The sequence below is a fragment of the Podarcis cretensis genome (assembly GCF_951804945.1).
Source record: "Podarcis cretensis genome assembly, chromosome: 13".
In the NCBI taxonomy this organism is placed as follows: Eukaryota; Metazoa; Chordata; class Lepidosauria; order Squamata; family Lacertidae; genus Podarcis; species Podarcis cretensis.
The window spans coordinates 11,100,020-11,118,600 of NC_137182.1; the positions used below are offsets into that span (position 1 = coordinate 11,100,020).

The window sequence follows — 18,581 nt, forward strand, 5'->3', positions numbered from 1 at the left end:
GTTCTGTGAGACACTATTGTATACGAACACTAGAGAAATCATAGGTTTGTTGATGCAGTCGTCCAAGGCCACATCAGTAGTGCTGTGCATCTAATATAAGACATCACACAAGGAAAGAAGCTCCTGCACACTTAAGATTCTCATAGATGAAAATAAGGAGCCTGACTGGGAGATGACAAATATACCATCCATGTGAAATGAATACGACAGAAGATTTAGATCATTCTGTATAGACTGATACTCACAGTGTAACAAAATAGCTTTAACTGTGTTTTCATTTGAAACTACTGCTAGCAATAGCTTGATAGAAATGTAGACTGTTTCTCTTTGGTTTTGGAAGATGCCGGAGATAAATTACTACCAGTTTTAATAATGTTTCAGAACATTTAATAGCACCTGGTTTTAAGTTTTAGTCCACAGAACTCCTATCTATCCTGTAGAACCTATTTGCATAATAGTTGAATAGTTGTTGTTGTTGTTGTTGTTTAGTCGTTTAGTCGTATCCAACTCTTTGTGACTCCATGGACCAGAGCACGCCAGGCACTTCTGTCTTCCACAGCATCCCGCAGTTTGGTCAAACTCATGCTGGTAGCTTCGAGAACACTGTCCAACCATCTCGTCCTCTGTCATCCCCTTCTCCTTGTGCCATCCATCTTTCCCAACATCAGGGTCTTTTCCAGGGAGTCTTCTCTTCTCATGAGGTGGCCAAAGTATTGGAACGTCAGCTTCACGATCTGTCCTTCCAGTGAGCACTCAGGGCTGATTTCCTGCAGAATGGATAGGTTGGATCTTCTTCCAGTCCATGGGACTCTCAAGAGTCTCATCCAGCACCATAATTCAAAAGCATCAATTCTTTGGCGATCAGCCTTCTTTATGGTCCAGCTCTCACTTCCAGACATCACTACTGGGAAAACCATAGCTTTTACTATACGGATCTTTGTTGGCAAGGTGATGTTTCTACTTTTTAAGATGCTGTCTAGGTTTATCACTGCTTTCCTCCCAAAAAGCAGGCGCCTTCATGGATCACTGCCTTGCCGCGGCGAAGGGGCTTGAAGAACTCAGAGAAGCTATGAACGATGCCGAGCAGGGCACCCAAGATGAACAGGTCATAGTGGAGAGTTTTGACCAAACGTGATCCACCTGGAGGAGGAACCGGCAAGCCACTCCAGTATCCCTGCCAAGAAAACTCCATGGACAAAGACAACAGGCACATAAAAGTTGAATAGTACTCCTTCTGTATTCCGCAGCAGGTGTCCTGTGTTTAAAACAAACACCTACAGGGTAGGATATTTCTCCTCTCAAGTTTCTAAAAGGGAGTCAAGAGCAAAAGAAACCTAGCTAAAACAAACAGAGCTATTTTAAGGCCATACAGAATGTTTTTTCAATACAAATGCTACAGTTGCACAGATTTAAGAAAACCATGCATTAATCCCAAATGCTTCCTACCTTAAAATTCTAACAAAGCAATACAGCATAGATATATTGTGGCCTTCCCAGCAGCTGAATACTGAAGTATTAACCAAGTGCACATTTCAATGGGGTTGAGGACAAAAACATGCAGTCGACATCATGCTGTCACATTCATCACATAGGTATACTGACTTGGGAATACATTATAGCTTCTCTGCCAATGGCATTGAGTTGACCATGAGCACTCTTCTCTCAGTCGAACCTACTTCACAACATGTCAAGAGGCTGAAATGCTGCTCCAAGTTACATGGAGGAAAACCGAGATGCACATGTATGAAAAGAATTAATGTGGCTGCCCCAAAACTTCTTTAAAACTGCATTGGATGTAGAACAATGCAGCCTACCTCCTATGATGTACTGTAGAGCCACTTCATGGTGGATTATTGAACAAAATATCACTACCCACCTTGTAGCAGCCTCTCACCTAGCTATTGGGGAGAATAAGAATTGCTTCCAGGGTGACCAAGCAGGGGAACTCTGCTAAGGCTGGTCTGTTATTCTTTTAGGCCACGAATGCTTCCGCAGATGTGCGTGGTTAGCCAACTATTGTTTATGTCAGACAGAAACGGGTCAGTACTGAATTATACAGTATATCCCTAAGAAGTGTGGGCTTTCCGTATGATAGATACTGTCTTCTTCCCACAGTTCCCATTGGGAATTAGCTTTCTTGACTGCATTCTTCGCACAAAAATTACACGGTGGCCCACATTCCTCTGTCCTATCCACCAAAATCTACAATTCCGTCAAATCCATGTCAGCAAGATTCTGATAGGTTAGGAAATTGATTTCCTTGGAAGCTGACAATACTGCCCCTGTAATCAATCTTAAATCTTAACCTATGTTCCCTTTCCTGCCTTTTAAAGTCTAATCTCAATATTTATTTCATAACCAGCATTGGGGGTGAGGTTCCAGGGATTGTGTGTAAAGTCAAAATTACATTTAGCCAGAATAATCCTAGAAGTGCCCCTGCACAACCATCCCTACCATTTTGGAGTTGGTGCGCCAAGCTAGCATCACCCCCCACGCTGGGCTCTGGGAACCTCACAGGGTCCACACAGAACCTTTCCAGAGCTTGGTAAGCAAGGCAGAGAGCATTCAGTGCCGGGAAAGTGCTTTTAAGCTCTTGACGTTTACTGTAATTTGTGCAGTCACAACCAGCTGGCCGCCAAGCGTGTAAAGCTGTGATCACGCAAGTTATATGTGTGCAAGATGCGAGTCAGCTGTACCTTACTTGTCTGAATTAAGCCTCAGCTTCTTAGCCCACATCCATTAATATACACAGGAACTCTGGTTTCCTTGCTATTCTATGGAAAGGAGCCAAGTATCATCCACATATAGAATATGGCATATTCTTCTCACACACTGATTTAAGTGGGATATGCTTTAAAGGCTTTCTTCTTCAGGGAATGAGCTAGCCAGTGAGGGAAGAACTTCATTGTATTAACTGTGCATGAATCATATGAACAAATCTATGCTAAATTATACATGGCCTGTTTCTATTATATAAATAGCCACACCTTGGTTTTAAAAAAGCTAATGATACTCAGCACAATATATTCCCACCAGCATGCTGCTTGCATTTATTTAAATTATATGTATGTTTTTATGCACTTCTTTATATGGCTCAAGAGTCAATTGCACATATAAAAATCAAATTGGTGGGAGACTCACAACTTCAGAGACATCAAACTTTTAAATATATTAAGTAGTTATGGGTTTTGTAGCACACCAATCAAGCATGCATCAATTGGTCAAAACAGAGGAGATGCCTACAGATAAGAATTACCTCCACTGAGTTTTAAAATATGGAGGCATTGCAACCACACTTACCTGGAATTATCTGCAATCTGAACCAACTGGACTTAGGATTAGAATCAGGTTAGAATCATGCTGTAAGGCTGGAACTATATGGATTCATACTAGGAAATAATCTCATAAAAAAGCAAACAGCCATGCCTAAGACAGAAGGCAACAGGGGCTGAACAACCAGCACCTAAAGCAGGGATAGGAACCGGTGGCTCTTCAGATGTTGTTGAGTTACAACTCGCATCAGCCCCAGGCATCACGGACAGCAGTCAGGGATGATGGGAGTTGTAGTTTACACGGAAGTGCATGCCACGCAAGTACAAAAGACAGCTCTTGAGAATAGTCTGAGACGCCTATGTCTTTGTTGGCACCCATCAGTCTCAAGAGACAATGGAGTGCACCACCAGGGGTGATGTTAAATGTTGCATTAGCAGCTCCCCAGGGTGCAAGCCTGGGTAGTGTGTCCTGGGCTGGCCAGATGACCCCCTTCTCATTCTCAATGATGTGGTCCAAAGGAAAGCAGAGCAATACGTTTGGCACCAGCTTGGCTGCTGGAGTTGCTGGCAGGGAGCGTACAAGGCACCATCCAACTGTCTTAGGGTCTCCACTCTGGATTTGTGTAGGGTTTACTCCTTAGCCTTTTCTTCTCCTGAAGATATTCCTCCAGGCAGCAGAGCTTTAGGATCAGAATTTTCCTTCTCCTAGATGAGTTGAAGAGCCCCATCTGCCCCTTGCTTCCCTCTACAGCACATGCAGAAACTGCCTTAGTTTAGGAGGCAGCAGATAAGAAACTAGCTTTCGAAATAAAAACTGATAGAGAAAGCATCTAACACACCAAGCAAGCAGGCCTCTCTCACATTGCCTCCAAGAGCCTTATGCATGTTTCTAGCTCAAAGAGCCCTTTTTCTTTCCCCCAGCCCATAGCAGAAGCCACTCAATTTACCGACCCACTCCAGGAGAAAGCAAGAGACATGTGCAAGTGGCTGCAACCATTCCGATGGAGCAAAAACCCAACAGATCCCAGCAGGGCCTTGTCCTGAAGAAGCCCTTCCGAGATCATTGCAGCCTGTAAGACTCCCAACCGGGGGTGATGACAGCTGTGGTTTGAAGCTTGCCACAGTGCAGCACAGCTTCTGCTGGGACATTTGTTTTGGGGAGAGTGGTGGCGGCAGCGGCAGCTCCAAGCCCTGCTGTCAGCTTTGGGGTGCAAAGCGGATTCAGGCCGCGTGGGCCCCATATCAACCCTCCCCAGTCCAGATCGACCCCCACTCATGCTCTCTGACTCTCCCCCCCCCCATAGGCAACATGAAACTTCCTGGCTGTCAAGTAGACTGGTGGGTTCGGTCCCTACACGGAGCAAAGAGACTCCTGCATTGCAAGGGGTTGGGCTAGATGACCCTGGGGGGGGCGACCCCTTCCAACTTCACAATTCCACGATCCTCCTCAGGGAGGCGGGAAGCAGGGCTGAAGAAGCCCAAGGGGGCAGATGCCTCCGCCTGGCTGCGCTCTCCTTCCACCCGGGCAAAAAAAAAAAACAAGGTTATGAAACCAAATCAGAGGCGGGGGGGGGGAGAGAAGGTTGGTTGGTTTGGAGAGGCTCCCCTCTCCCCGCCCCGGAGACCCATTCAGGGGGCAAGAGGCAGAGGTGACCCCCCCCCTGCCACCCCACCCCACCCCCACCCGACGACCCACCTCAGACACTTCCTCCTCCTCCTCCTCCTCGTCGTCCTCGTCGTCTTCCTCTTCCTCCTCCTCCTCCTCATCTTCCTCCTCCTCCTCCTCGTCGTCGTCGTCGTCCTCCTCTTCCTCGCTGCTCTCGCTGCTGCTGCTGCTGCGGCCGCCGACGCCGCTTTCCCCGCCCGGCGGTTGCGGCTGCTGCTGAGGCGGCGGCGGCTGCTGCTGCTGCCTCCGACGACGCCGGGTCCAGCTCCGCTTGGCCGGCGGCGGCTGAGGCGGCTGCTGCCCGTGAGGCGGCGGCGGCGGCGGCGGAGGAGGAGGAGGAGGCGCCTCGCCGCTGAGGAGAATCAGGTCGCACACCCTCGCCAGCCCTTCGGGGTCCCCCTCGCACCCGCCGCCCTTCACCTCCGCCAGAGGAGGCGGCGGCGGAGGCTCCATGGTCGCCCGCGCCGTCTCGCAGCCGGTCACCTTCTGGAGCCGTCGCGGTGGAAGTGGCGGAGGTGGGAGCGGGGAGGAGGGAGGCGGAGGAGGAGCAGCTCTCGCGAGACCCGAAGGCCAGCGCCGCGGCCCGACCCGCCCGCCCTCACGCTTGGCTGGCCGTCAGGACTGGGCCCGCCCCCCGCCCCCCGACGCCGCGTCGCTTCCGCGCAAGCGCAGACGCCCTCGGCCGCGGCCGGAACCAGCTCTGAACACCAACAGGGAATAGCGGGGGGAATGTTGTGCTTTAGCTCACCCTCTGCGCTTGCGCCGAGGTTTGGGTTTCCTGGTGGCGGCTCGTGCGTCATCGCCGTGCGCCTTTTCCGCGCGGGTTGGTGTCTGCGCGGGGGAAGCTCTGAGTTGTCAGTCTGGGGTTGCCGCCTGTATAATTCAGGGTGGTCCTGTTTTTCCATTTAAAATATTTCGTCCTGTATTGATACAGTTTTGTCCTGTGTTTCAGCTCTTCTCTCTCTCTCCATTTCTGCCTATATATATATATATATATATATAACTTTTTCCAGTAGCACCTTAGAGACAATTTATATATACAGTGGTGCCCCGCAAGACGAATGCCTCGCAAGACGAAAAACTCACTAATAATAATAATAAATTTTATTTATATCCCGCCCTCCCCAGCCGAAACCGGGCTCAGGGCGGCTAACAACACTGAAGTAGTGCAACATTATAAAAACATTATAAAAATTAATTAAAATCAAAATTGATGGCAACCATAAAGTAAAGTTTTGTAAAGATTGCCAAAGGAGGGAGTCAGGCTGCGCCCTGACCAAAGGCCTGGCGGAACAGCTCTGTCTTGCAGGCCCTGCGGAAAGATGTCAAGTCCTGCAGGGCCCTAGTCTCTTGTGACAGAGCATTCCACCTGGTTGGAGCCGCAGCCGAAAAAGCCCTGGCTCTAGTTGAGGCCAGCCTAACCTCTCTGTGGCCTGGGACCTTCAAGATGTTTTTATTTGAAGACCGTAAGTTCCTCTGTGGGGCATACCAGGAGAGGCGGTCCCGTAGGTATGAGGGTCCTAGGCTAGACGAAAGAGTTTTCCATTTTTTGAGTCGTTCCGCAAGACGAATTTCCCTATGGGCTTGCTTCGCAAGACAAAACGTCTTGCGAGTTCTTGCGAGTTTGTTTCCTTTTTCTTAAAGCCGCTAAGCCGTTAATAGCCGCTAAGCCGTTAATAGCTGCTAAGCCGCTAATAGCCGTGCTTCGCAAGACGAAAAAACCGCAAGACGAAGAGACTCGCGGAACGGATTAATTTCGTCTTGCGAGGCACCACTGTAGTCTGTGTGTGTGTGTGTGTGTGTGTGTGTGTGTCTGCCTATATACATATGTTATTGTTTAGTCGTGTCCAACTCTTTGTGACCCCATGGACCAGAGCACGCCAGGCACTTCTGTCTTCCACTGCCTCCCGCAGTTTGGTCAAACTCATGCTGGTAGCTTCAAGAACACTGTCCAACCATCTCGTCCTCTGTCGTCCCCTTCTTCTTGTGCCCTCCATCTTTCCCAGCATCAGGGTCTTTTCCACGGAGTCTTCTCTTCTCATGAGGTGGCCAAAGTCTTGGAGCCTCAGCTTCACGATCTGTCCTTCCAGTGAGCACTCAGGGCTGATTTTCTTAAGAATGGATAGGTTTGATCTTCTTGCAGTCCGTGGGACTCTCAAGAGTCTCCTCCAGCACCATAATTCAAAAGCATACAGGGCAGCTGTTTACCAGCTTCCTCTGGTACGCAGGCTGAGACCCTACCTGCCCATGGACTGTCTGGCCAGAGTGCTGCATGCTCTGGTTATCTCACGCTTGGAGTACTGCAATGCGCTCTACGTGGGGCTACCTTTGAAGGTGACCTGGAAACTACAACTAATCCAGATTGGTGAGTGGGAGCTTGAAAGACCTACATTGGCTCCCAGTATGTTTCCAAGCACAATTCAAAGTGTTGATGCTGACCTTTAAAGCCCTAAACAGCCTCGGTCCTGAAGGAGCGTCTCCACCCCCATCGTTCTACCCGGACACTGAGGTCCAGCGCCGAGGGCCTTCTGGCAGTTCCCTCGCTGCGAGAAGCCAAGTTACAGGGAACCAGGCAGAGGGCCTTCTCAGTAGTGGCGCCCTCCCTGTGGAACGCCCTCCCACAAGATGTCAAAGAGAACAACAACTACCAGACTTTTAGAAGACATCTGAAGGCAGCCCTGTTTAGGGAAGCTTTTAATGTTTGATGTATTAACGTATTGTAATATTTTTTTGGAAGCCGCCCAAAGTGACTGGGGAAGCCCAGCCAGATGGGTGGGGTATAAATAATAAATTATTATTATTATTATTATTATTATTATTATTATTATTATTATTTATAGACTGCAATAGACCAACATAGCTACCTACCTTTCTGCCAAGTTAGGGACCCTATCCAAATGCATGTGTTTGAAATGGGGTCTGAAAGGTCATGTATTTAAGCTCCGTGTAGCAAAGCACACACAGATTTACGGATTCGTGTGAGTGTGTTTGTGCATGAGTGTGTGACAAATTCCAGAGGGGCCATCCTGCAAAAGATTGTAATGGATTGCTTTGAAGTCGCTTAAGCAGTAGGTGGGGGAAAAGAAATTATCCCCCAAACGTCCTGTATTTTGCCAGAACAAATGTGGGAACCCTAATTGTGACCCTCACATCCTGCTTCTGTTTTAATTTAGTTTTTATTAAAGAGTTTCTAAACAAATATTTGTACATGCATTAGCAGATAAACAAACATAGAGCAATGGTTGTTGATGTTGCGAGTTTGTGGGGGCCAGACCCATCAATTCATCCCTGAATCTAGCAAGTGTTAAACTTAAATGAAGGCTTAGAGTGTTAAACTGGGTGCCAGACCCCTGAAGGTGCGTCTCCACCCCCATCATTCAGCCCGGACATGGAGGTCCAGCTCCAAGGGCCTTCTGACTGTGAGAAGTCAGCTTACAGGGAACCAGGCAGAGGGGCTTCTTGGTGGTGGTGCCCACCCTTTGGAACACTCTCCCATCAGATGTTAAGGAAATGAACTATCTGACTTTTAGAAGACATCCGAAGGCAACCCTGTATCGGGAAATTTTTAATGTCTAATATTTTACTATTTTTTATGTACTGTAAGCTGCCCAGGGTGGCTGAGGAAACCCAGCCAGATGGGTGGGGTATAAATAATAAAATTATTAGTATTAGTATTATTCAATCCCTGGATCCAGCATGTGCTACAATCCAGCTTCCTGTGAGGTGATAGCCTGGGTGATGAGCCATTAGGGGGGATTAAGGAGCTTGGTGTAAGATGGCAAACGGATGTGGGGCCCTCAACAGATAAAGCCAGAGTAGAAAGTATGTGTGTGATGTAAACTAGAAGTAAAGCAGCAAGCTGGAGAGAAGAGTCTGAGCATGGTGTTTGATATGTGCTTGAATCCAATGCTGTGGCTATGGGAGAAAGAAGACTCTTGGGGGGTTAATACAGTGGTACCTCTGGTTATGTACTTAATTCGTTCCGGAGGTCCGTTCTTAACCTGAAACTGTTCTTAACCTGAAGCACCACTTTAGCTAATGAGGCCTGCCACGCTGCCACTGCGCGATTTCTGTTCTCATCCTGAAGCAAAGTTCTTAGCCCAAGGTACTATTTCTGGGTTAGCGGAGTCTGTAACCTGAAGCGTATGTAACCCGAGGTACCACTGTACTGTGAACCCCTCCATCATAGGCTCAGGTTATATGTTTGTAAATAAACCATATATCATAAAGCACCTCATTTTCAAAAGGAAACACGAGCCCTGGGTAAGCTCCTGGAACCTTTGTAATCTTGCACGTACATTGCTGTACAATTCTATAAAGGGTCATACATATTCTTTAAAGGATATATATTGTCAAGTAAAAAGTTGGGGGTCAAAGGTGGTTTCTTCCAGCTGAGCTAGTTAATTACCTGTCCATATGAGTTTTGGAGGAAGACAGTCTCTTTAAAAGAAGGGGAAGTTCTCAGCAAAACAGCAGATGAGCCACCCAGTGTTTGCAATCTTCAAAGCAAATAAAATTCCTGCTGTGGCACATCCATGTAGTGGCTCAAAAAAATGAATGCCAAGGACTATATCCTAGTCTTAACACACACACACAAGAATATAAGAACGTACGAAGAGCCCTGCTGGATCAGGCCAAGGGCCCATCTACAGTGGCCAACCAGATGCCTTTGGGAAACTAGTAAGCAGAACATGAGCACAAGAGCATAAATAATATGCCTAGCTGGGTACTTTGGGTTGTTACTTATATATGTTTGTGTGTGTTTTTGCTTTAAAAGCACACAGCAGCTGGAGATCAGTGTTCCAGATGCTCAAAAGCCGAGAATGCTTGGTAAAGAGGACAAATTGGTTTTCTCCTCACCGCACTTCCGAACTGTCATTTAACTCAATATGGGGGGCTAACACTCCTGCTGCTCCAGGCTGGCTCCACTTGGGAGTCTAGGAAAAGGAGGCAGAAACAAGTGAAGGAGGAGGAGGAGGAGGAGGAGGTAACAAATTGGTTAGGGCAGTGCTTTGCCTTCTCCACCCCGCCCTGCCCGCTGTTGCTGTTCTACGACATGAATATGTGTAGGGTCGGGTGGACTATTGAACATTTACACAGCTTTGTAACTATTGCGGACTTGCAAAGTTATTTTACATGTCAATATCAAATAGGCCTGTAGTGGTTTCTGGTGTCATTTAAAGTGTGAGTACACACATGCAAACACAAGAATCTTGGGAACGGTAGTTTACCCCTCACAGAGCTATACAGGGGGTTATTGGGGGGGTTTTTGGGGGGTTATGTATTTTGTGTTCCCATTTTGTATTTTTATGCTGTAAACTGCCCCGTGATCTTTGGAATAAGGGTGGTATCTAAGGTAAAATTTAAAAATCAATAAATAAAATTCACAACACCCTTAACAAATTACTTTAATAGTGGCTAAATTTTTGAGTGCTGTCCATGTGGAAAGACTGAGCCATTATAGAGAGATTTAGTGGTTCTTGATTGGTCGGTGATGTCGTCGTGTTATACTGTATTATTTATGCAAATTGTTATGCTGAATTCATATTTTCCACAATTTGTATGCGGTGTTTGTTTTATAATGTGTGCTTTGCTATGCCTAATAAAGGATTGATTGATATAACAAACTACAGTTCCCATTAGGGAATGTGCTTTAAATGTGCTTTACATTTGTGGTGTGCATGCAGCCCCAGTCTTCTGCCTTAATCTGGAAATGGGGTACTATGTCACTCTCCTATTTTGTGGATATGGGTGGGTACAATGTTTGACCCACTTCCTTTTCTGGGATGGGCAGGAGCAGTGGCGAGCGCAGTGACAACATGCAGTACCACCCATCCAATGGGGCAAGAGGGGAACGGCTGTGGCTTGGTGATAGGCAGCACCTAGGTGAGGCTGCCAGCACCAGCCCTGATTCCAGCCCAGAAGGTATGTTGGAGAGCATGGTAGGACATCCCTATTTTCACTGGAGAAATGTTGGAGGGTACAGTTATGTGACCCCCGAGCCAAGGAGATAAGTAACTAGACAATCTTTAGACATCTGATAAAATAAGATCCAACCATCTCGTCCTCTGTCGTCCCCTTCTCCTTGCGCCCTCAATCTTTCCCAACATCAGGGTCTTTTCCAGGGAGTCTTCTCTTCTCATGAGGTGGCCAAAGTATGGGAGCCTCAGCTTCAGGATCTGTCCTTCCAGTGAGCACTCAGGGCCAATTTCCTCCAGAATGGAGAGGTTTGATCTTCTTGCAGTCCATGGGACTCTCAAGAGTCTCCTCCAGCACCACAATTCAAAAGCATCAATTCTTCGGCGATCAGCCTTCTTTATAGTCCAGCTCTCACTTCCATACATCACTACTGGGAAAACCATAGCATTAACTATACGGACTTTTGTTGGCAAGGTGATGTCCCTGCTTTTTAAGATGCTGTCTAGGTTTGTCATTGCTTTAAAGCAGGCATCTTTTAATTTTGCGGCTACTGTCACCATCTGCAGTGATCATGGAGCCCAAGAAAGTAAAATCTCTCACAAGGCAGTGGAAGACAGGAGTACCTGGCGTGCTCTGGTCCATGGGGTCACGAAGAGTCGGACATGACTAAACGACTAAACAACAAAATAAGATAAAACTTTATTCGCATTAGCCAATTGCCATAGCAGCAGTAAAACATTACAGTATATGCAAAAAAGGAAATTTGATATAAGAGCACAATTTTAAGTCCTGAATCAGCCGTCAGTTAGTGGCCCTTATTCTGATTGCCCCTGCTATGAACCTAGCAACCTTTGCTGTTATCTGATCATTTTGATCTGATAGAAGAAAGGACATTGTGGCAGTGGTTGAGCGCCCTGGGATAGTTAGTACGAGTGAGGTGATGATCTCGATCCTCAGGTCTTTGTAGAGAGTACATGACAGGAGGATGTGTTTCGGTGCTACCATCTCCACAGGGGCAAAGACATTTCTCAGGTGGGATCTTTTGGAATCGACCCTCAAGTACCGCAGATGGCAAAACATCCAGTCTTGCAAGTGTAAAATCACGTCTATATTTTGGGATAATAAGTTTGTGCAGATATGGGGCCAGAGAATCAAAATAGGGAGGTGGAAAATGAACATACCAAGGGCAGAATTTCCTTATAGTGGCCAGGTTGTTCTGATGCTCAATATCTTTTAGACGTTGACCAATTAGACTATTTGCTTTAGTAGGGCCCATAGTGAGTAGGTGTTGTGGGGATAGGCCACAAGAGTGAAGTTTTTGATAGACGGTTTTAAGCCAGGCACTGTTATGGGAGTCTTGAAGTACTAGGGATAGTAAACCAGGGGGATTTGAGTTTAGGTGGCGCCAGAAGTTAAGAGTTCTTTGCCAAGTCCATACTTCTACTGAAGGGAGACTTGCCTCCAGTCTCAGTGATGTGTTTGGGACATCTGAAGGCAGCCCTGTATAGGGAAGTTTGTTAATGTTTAATGTTTTATTATGTATTTACATAGGTTGGAAGCCACCCAGAGTGGCTGGAGCAACCCAGTCAGAAGAGTGAAGGAGGAGGAGGAGGAGGAGGAGGAGAAGAAGAAGAAGAAGAAGAAGAAGAAGAAGAAGAAGAAGAAGAAGAAGAAGAATGGAATAGGACATCCCTGTTTTCCTCTGAGAAACGTTGGATGGTATATATGAGACAATCTAACAAAAAACCTTTATACACCTCATGCACAAAGGACTTAGCTCACTGGAAGTAGTATTTGGCAGTGGAATTGTTCGTTAAACCTTCTTTTCATATAAAACTTGGGCTTTGTACACCCTCAGAGAGATCTGGGCACAGTGGCTTAAGGCTTGCTGGGAATTGTAACTCTGTGAGAGGGAAAACTACAATGCCCAGAATTCTTTGAGGGAAAGAATGGGCTTCGAATGGGCTTTAAAGGTGTACATATGAACACTCCATTCAGCTGGGCCTCTTTGTATTATTGAGAAAGAAGCTATGTTTACTGAAGTGCTTTGCATGCTCACTCCTAAGCGTACATTCACTTCTAGCCCACGAGATCTTTAGTTGTGCTGGCTTCCCGTAGAACATGTACGATGCTACCACTAGGCAAAGTGAGCGTGCTGTGGCAAGCCCCACCCTTACCATGCTGAATCTTTATAGATGCATGGATAGACGTACAAGCTAAGGAGCTTTGGAGCTGCCAGTGCATGTTTGGGCATGGTTGGTATTCTGGCTCAGCGAGTTGTCTAAGCCGCTTTTATAATGGTTGTTGCTAAATATTTTTACTAGAAGAATAAAAATATTTTGGGTGCTAGGGACAGCATGGCCCAAAGAAATACTGAGGCACATTAATGACATATTCTTGTAAGTACGCCAGGGGAATCACAAACAAAACAATACACTGCAGAGCGAACAGGGCAGAGAAGTTAGCTTCACGCAGGTATAGTCTCTGATTGCTAGGGGAAATCTGGAGAGCAGGGTACTTAAGACGGCTGTAAGGAGGCTGGGATGGACGCGGGTGGCGCTGCGGGTTAAACCACAGAGCCTAGGACTTGCCGATCAGAAGGTCGGTGGTTCAAATCCCCGCGACGGTGTGAGTTCCCGTTGCTCGGTCCCTGCTCCTGCCAACCTAGCAGTTCGAAAGCACATCAAAGTGCAAGTAGATAAATAGGTACCACTCTGGTAGGAAGGTAAACGGCGTTTCCGTGCGCTGCTCTGGTTCGCCAGAAGTGGCTTAATCATGCTGGCCACATGACCCGGAAGCTGTACGCCGGCTCCCTCGGCCAATAAAGCGAGATGAGCGCCACAACCCCAGAGTTGGCCACGACTGGACCTAATGGTCAGGGGCCCCTTTACCTTTAAGGAGGCTGGGACTTTCAGTCTCAGCAACTGATCCATGGGGCAAGACCTACCGGACTTGAGCTGCTGAGCTCGTTAGGCCTGACATTCCGCCAATTCTGTACAAATCGTACTCTTGCTAATAAAGAGTTAACTCCAACTTGCACAGTGTGATTTACTGCCTGTTCTTTCCTGAAAGGAGGTAATGCCACCAGTGTTCGGAACACTGGGGCAGTTGCAGCACCTTTATCCCAGCAAACATCAGCCGTGCCCCAGCTGCATGAGAATACCTGGATATAACTTGTCCTTTTCCCCCCACTTGTTAACCTGAAGGCAGGGCCTGTCTCTCATTTTTTGCGTTGATGTGAGCCGCTGTAGGAGACACTATTTGTCTGGAAAGGAGGATAAAATTACAGTTAATTAACTTAAATTAAACAGCCCTTGGTGTGCGGACGATACTGCTTGGAATCAAGTATGAGGCTTTGAGAAGCGTGACTCATGTGGGTAGCTGGCCTCTAGCTAATGATGAATCAAAATCCAAACATGTTGGGATAGATAATTGCAACACTTTCTTCACCCCAAATTTGCTGGCAAGCAAGAATGCCCTCCCCTCTGTTCGTAGTCCTATTCGTAAAACATGGAAAGGGTAAATGGGGAGCCGGGGGCAAATTTACTGAATTGCTGAAATTTACCAGAGTGCTTAATGCTCTGTTCTGTTGGCAGTGGCAACAGAAGTGCAGACACAACAGAACAGCAACAGAAGCTGTTTGGAAGCGCATGGGAGGGGACTGACTGCTATAATAAAAGGAGCGCTGTTCCCCATCACCACCAAAATCCCTTCAGAATGGGGCTTTCTTCAAAATCTAAAATGGTGACTGTCACATAGCTGTCAACCGTCTCTTATTTGGTGGGAAACTCCCTTATCCCAGCGCCGTGTCCCACTGCTGTCCCTTATTGATGATGTCTCTTAAATTTCCCGGGTTTCTAAGGAAGCAGCTCCTCTCCCTCCCTCCCTGCTGGCCAGGGAGGAGGGAGGCTCCAACTGTGTTGCTTGGCTGCGTTGCTCACCCAATAAGACGTCTAAGAACGACTGGGGGGTGGAGCTTGCATGCCTTGTGCCGATCAAATCAGCTGCGTTGCCTGGGGACTCGCCTTTGCTCAGCGCTTCCCAGCGGAGAGGTGACGGTGGTTTCCCTTGCTGCATCCCCTTTGCTGGGTTGCTGCGCTGTGGGAACCACCGCTTGAGGCTTCGTTTGGCTACTGGCTGGGCTTTCTGCCTTTGGCTCGGAGGGGCTCACAAGTTGAACATACCTGTGCTTGGGAAATCCCTTATTTTGGCTGCTGATCCTTTATTTTTGAGGCTCCTGGTCCCATATTTTCAAATCTGTAAGTTGACAGCTATGGACTATCATAACAAGAAAACTTTGGGAACTCTGGTCAGTGCCCCTCTAAAATCTGCAAGGGGCCCTCCACTCTAAAAGTGAAACGAGAGAGAGTTTGCCCCTTCTTAGATCTTCTCCCCAAATACAGGATTTGAAAGAACAGCAAACACTGCACTTCATAAATTACGACATAGTTGTACACAGAGCCATCTTGCTTCCATTAGTGATATTGCTGAAGTTCATAGATGGAGGCCTTTGAACATGAACTTGGCTAGCACATAATGCTCTCAGGAACATTACAAAGCAAGCACGGTATGTCCTGCGAGTTCTACTTTGGATTTCATAATGATATGAACCTCCCTCTCCTCCCCCAAGCTTCCTAAATACTCAGATGCCCTGGGAAAATTAAACTTACAAGGATGCTTGGGCCTTGGGCACTACCATTCCTGACATTCCACTACTCCAGCTGCTGGCAGATAAATGTGAAGAAAACATGCAGTGTTGGTGGGCTTTGGGGGGGGGTAGGGTTAGGCATTGACATGCTGTCGCAATCCTCATTATGTCATCAGGAGTGCAACAGATTCCAAAGTTGGAAAAGTGAAATAGATATTCCACTTTTAATAGCTGTGTGGTTTGCTGAGTCCAATCCTGAATCAAATTGAGGAGAATTCTCTCAGTACAGGTACCATTGGGGCTGCTCATTCTGCAAACGTCACAGGCTCATAGTCCTTAATTTATCCAGCCTATCACGTGCCACTTTGTTTCATTGAAAGAGGTGTAGATCTGTATTTGAGATTATGAGGTGTACTGTTGGATTTAATGCATGTTGTTATTGTTGTTGTTGTTGTTGTTCTCCTCAATTTCTTACCCACCCTTCACCATAAGGTCCCAGGGCCCTTTCACCCAACCCATCCAATGTTGTCATCTGGAGCCCAGGCAGTGCCCAGTTTCAAATCACATTCCAGCTGTGAGCTAACTGGATAGTCTAAGTCGTCGTTCTAGAACTGCACTAATTATATCAAGCCAAGCTTGATTCACTCAGGCATTGTGGCTTGTCAGGATCATGCCGGTTCAAAACCCTTAGCAACAAAATTGGTGAGTTGTGAAACCACTGCTAGGCCACCACATGTGGCTGGTAGAATGCTTTCAGCCTGGTGAGTCACATATCCTGTGCAGATGTGCACCGCTCTCTCAACAAGAACTCCCACAAGAAAAAAAACCAGCGTTGTCCAAAAATGCATCTGTGCAGGCATAACTCTTTTCCACAAGGTGGAGTCACAGACTGATTTATTACTAAGGTTCAGTCATCACTGCAAGAGGAGGAACCAACTCTAGGTCAGCCTTCCCTACCTGGCACTCTGCAGATTACAGCTCCCCTCATCCCTGATCCTTGGCTGTGCTAATTGGGGCTGATGAAGACCAAAACATCTAGGGCGGGTAAAGGTAAAGGTAAAGGTACCCCTGCCCGTACGGGCCAGTCTTGACAGACTCTGGGGTTGTGCGCCCATCTCACTTAAGAGGCCAGGGGCCAGCGCTGTCCGGAGACACTTCCGGGTCACGTGGCCAGCGTGACATCGCTGCTCTGGCGAGCCAGAGCCGCACACGGAAACGCCGTTTACCTTCCCGCTGGTAAGCGGTCCCTATTTATCTACTTGCACCCGGAGGTGCTTTCGAACTGCTAGGTTGGCAGGCGCTGGGACCGAGCAGCGGGAGCGCACCCCGCCACGGGGATTCGAACCGCCGACCTTTCGATCGGCAAGCCCTAGGTGCTGAGGCTTTAACCCACAGCGCCACCTGGGCGGGAGGCTGCCCTAAATAAGCACTTGGAGCTTCCAGTTGGTTTCAATTGCATCAGTGCAGTAATCCAGAACCCATAAGCATTCTCAATTGACCTGCAGGCAGAGTAACCTCATGATATAATTTAAGTCTTATATATTTTGCTTGTCCCACCCACACACACAGCCTGGTCTTATTGGCTTTAAACTTTTGTTTAGAAGTTATGTTAAAATGGATGTTACTTTTATATAGTTGCTGCTCTTAGTGCCTTTTAATGCATTAGTAATCTTTATGGCATTTTATAATATTCTATTGGAAGCCAACGTAACAATGCATTTGAAGAACAGGGAATAAATTGATAAAATCCTGAGAACTGGGGCATGGGAAGAAGGAGACCTGAAAGTGGGGGAATATTGATACCAGTCCCTTGTCATGGTCAGAGCAGTGGTGTTATGTACTGAGTTGTAAAGATAAAGGGACCCCTGACCATTAGGTCCAGTCGTGGCCGACTCTGGGGTTGCGGCTCTCATTTCACTTTATTGGCCGAGGGAGCCGGCGTACAGCTTTCAGGTCATGTGGCCAGCATGACTAAGCCGCTTCTGGCGAACCAGAGCAGCGCACGAAAACGCTGTTTACCTTCCCACCGGAGTGGTACCTATTTATCTACTTGCACTTTGACGCGCTTTCGAACTGCTAGGTTGGCAGGAGCAGGGAGCGAGCAACGGGAGCTCACCCTGTCGCGGGGATTCGAACCGCCGACCTTCTGATCGGCAAGTCCTAGGCTCTGTGGTTTAATAGGATCCAAAAAGCAGCAGTCTGATTGGTCCTAGAACAATAGGATTCAGAATGCAGCAGTCTGATTGGTCCACAGGAGCCACCCAAACCAGCTCCAGGTGGAAGAGAATCCACAACCTGATTGGCCTACAGGAGAATCCCGGAATTAGCCAATCACGTGAGGCCCATTGTGTAAATAATGTATATAAGGCAGACATTCTGGGGGAACTCCATTCCTCCTCACCACTATGAGCTGAGTAAAGAGCATGAATTCCACTCTCAACTTCGAGTATATCTTAGATTCACTGCCTGCCTCTTCCATGCAGGAGAGATTGCATGCAGTGGCATGAAATCCTTGGAGATCCTTTCTGCTTTGAACTAGTATGATTGACAGTCTAAAGATGCAGTGAAGTTGCTGCTAGGTCAAGTGGCTTTAAAAAGAGGCAAGAGGCATGCAGACATGGTGGTGGGTTGCGGGGAGGGGGGGCGGTCCTAGCAAGAGCTGTTAGATGGCCCTAACTGAAATAGAGTCCCCAACTTCAGGGGCAGTCTACCTCTGAATACCAGATGGGGGCACCATTTTCTGGTTCACCTCAGGTGGCAGAATGTCTTGGGCCAGTCGTGCCTTGGAAGAAAAACCCTTTCAAAAAACCCTGCGTAGCTTGGAAGAAAAACCCTTTCAAAATTTTTATTCCACTTTTTAAAGGTTCTTTGGCATTTAGTTAGCCCTTACATAGAAAGTAGTGCAAAACTTCACAGTCCAGGCAGCATCTCTCAAACAGCCTCTGCTATACAGGGCCTAAAACTTATGTGGTTGAAAAATATGTTTGATAGACTGAACCACATGAAAAATATTTTACAGACAGAGAGGGCACATGAGTGTCCCAGCTACAGTAATGAAACAGGGAACCCCCTCATA

At 47.3% G+C, this 18,581-nt stretch overlaps 1 protein-coding gene across 3 annotated transcripts in view; it reads right to left on the reverse strand.

Moving 5' to 3' along the window:
* ANKRD17 (ankyrin repeat domain 17) overlaps positions 1 to 5,406 on the reverse strand; it is a 109,864-nt gene extending 104,458 nt beyond the window's left edge. For all 3 annotated transcript variants that reach the window (XM_079949175.1, XM_079949173.1, XM_079949172.1), the window contains exon 1: positions 4,969 to 5,406. In XM_079949175.1, the coding sequence (XP_079805301.1) occupies positions 4,969 to 5,391 (423 nt within the window). In that variant the 5' untranslated portion in view covers positions 5,392 to 5,406. The remainder of the gene's footprint in view (positions 1 to 4,968) is intronic.
* Positions 5,407 to 18,581: the final 13,175 nt, after the last annotated feature.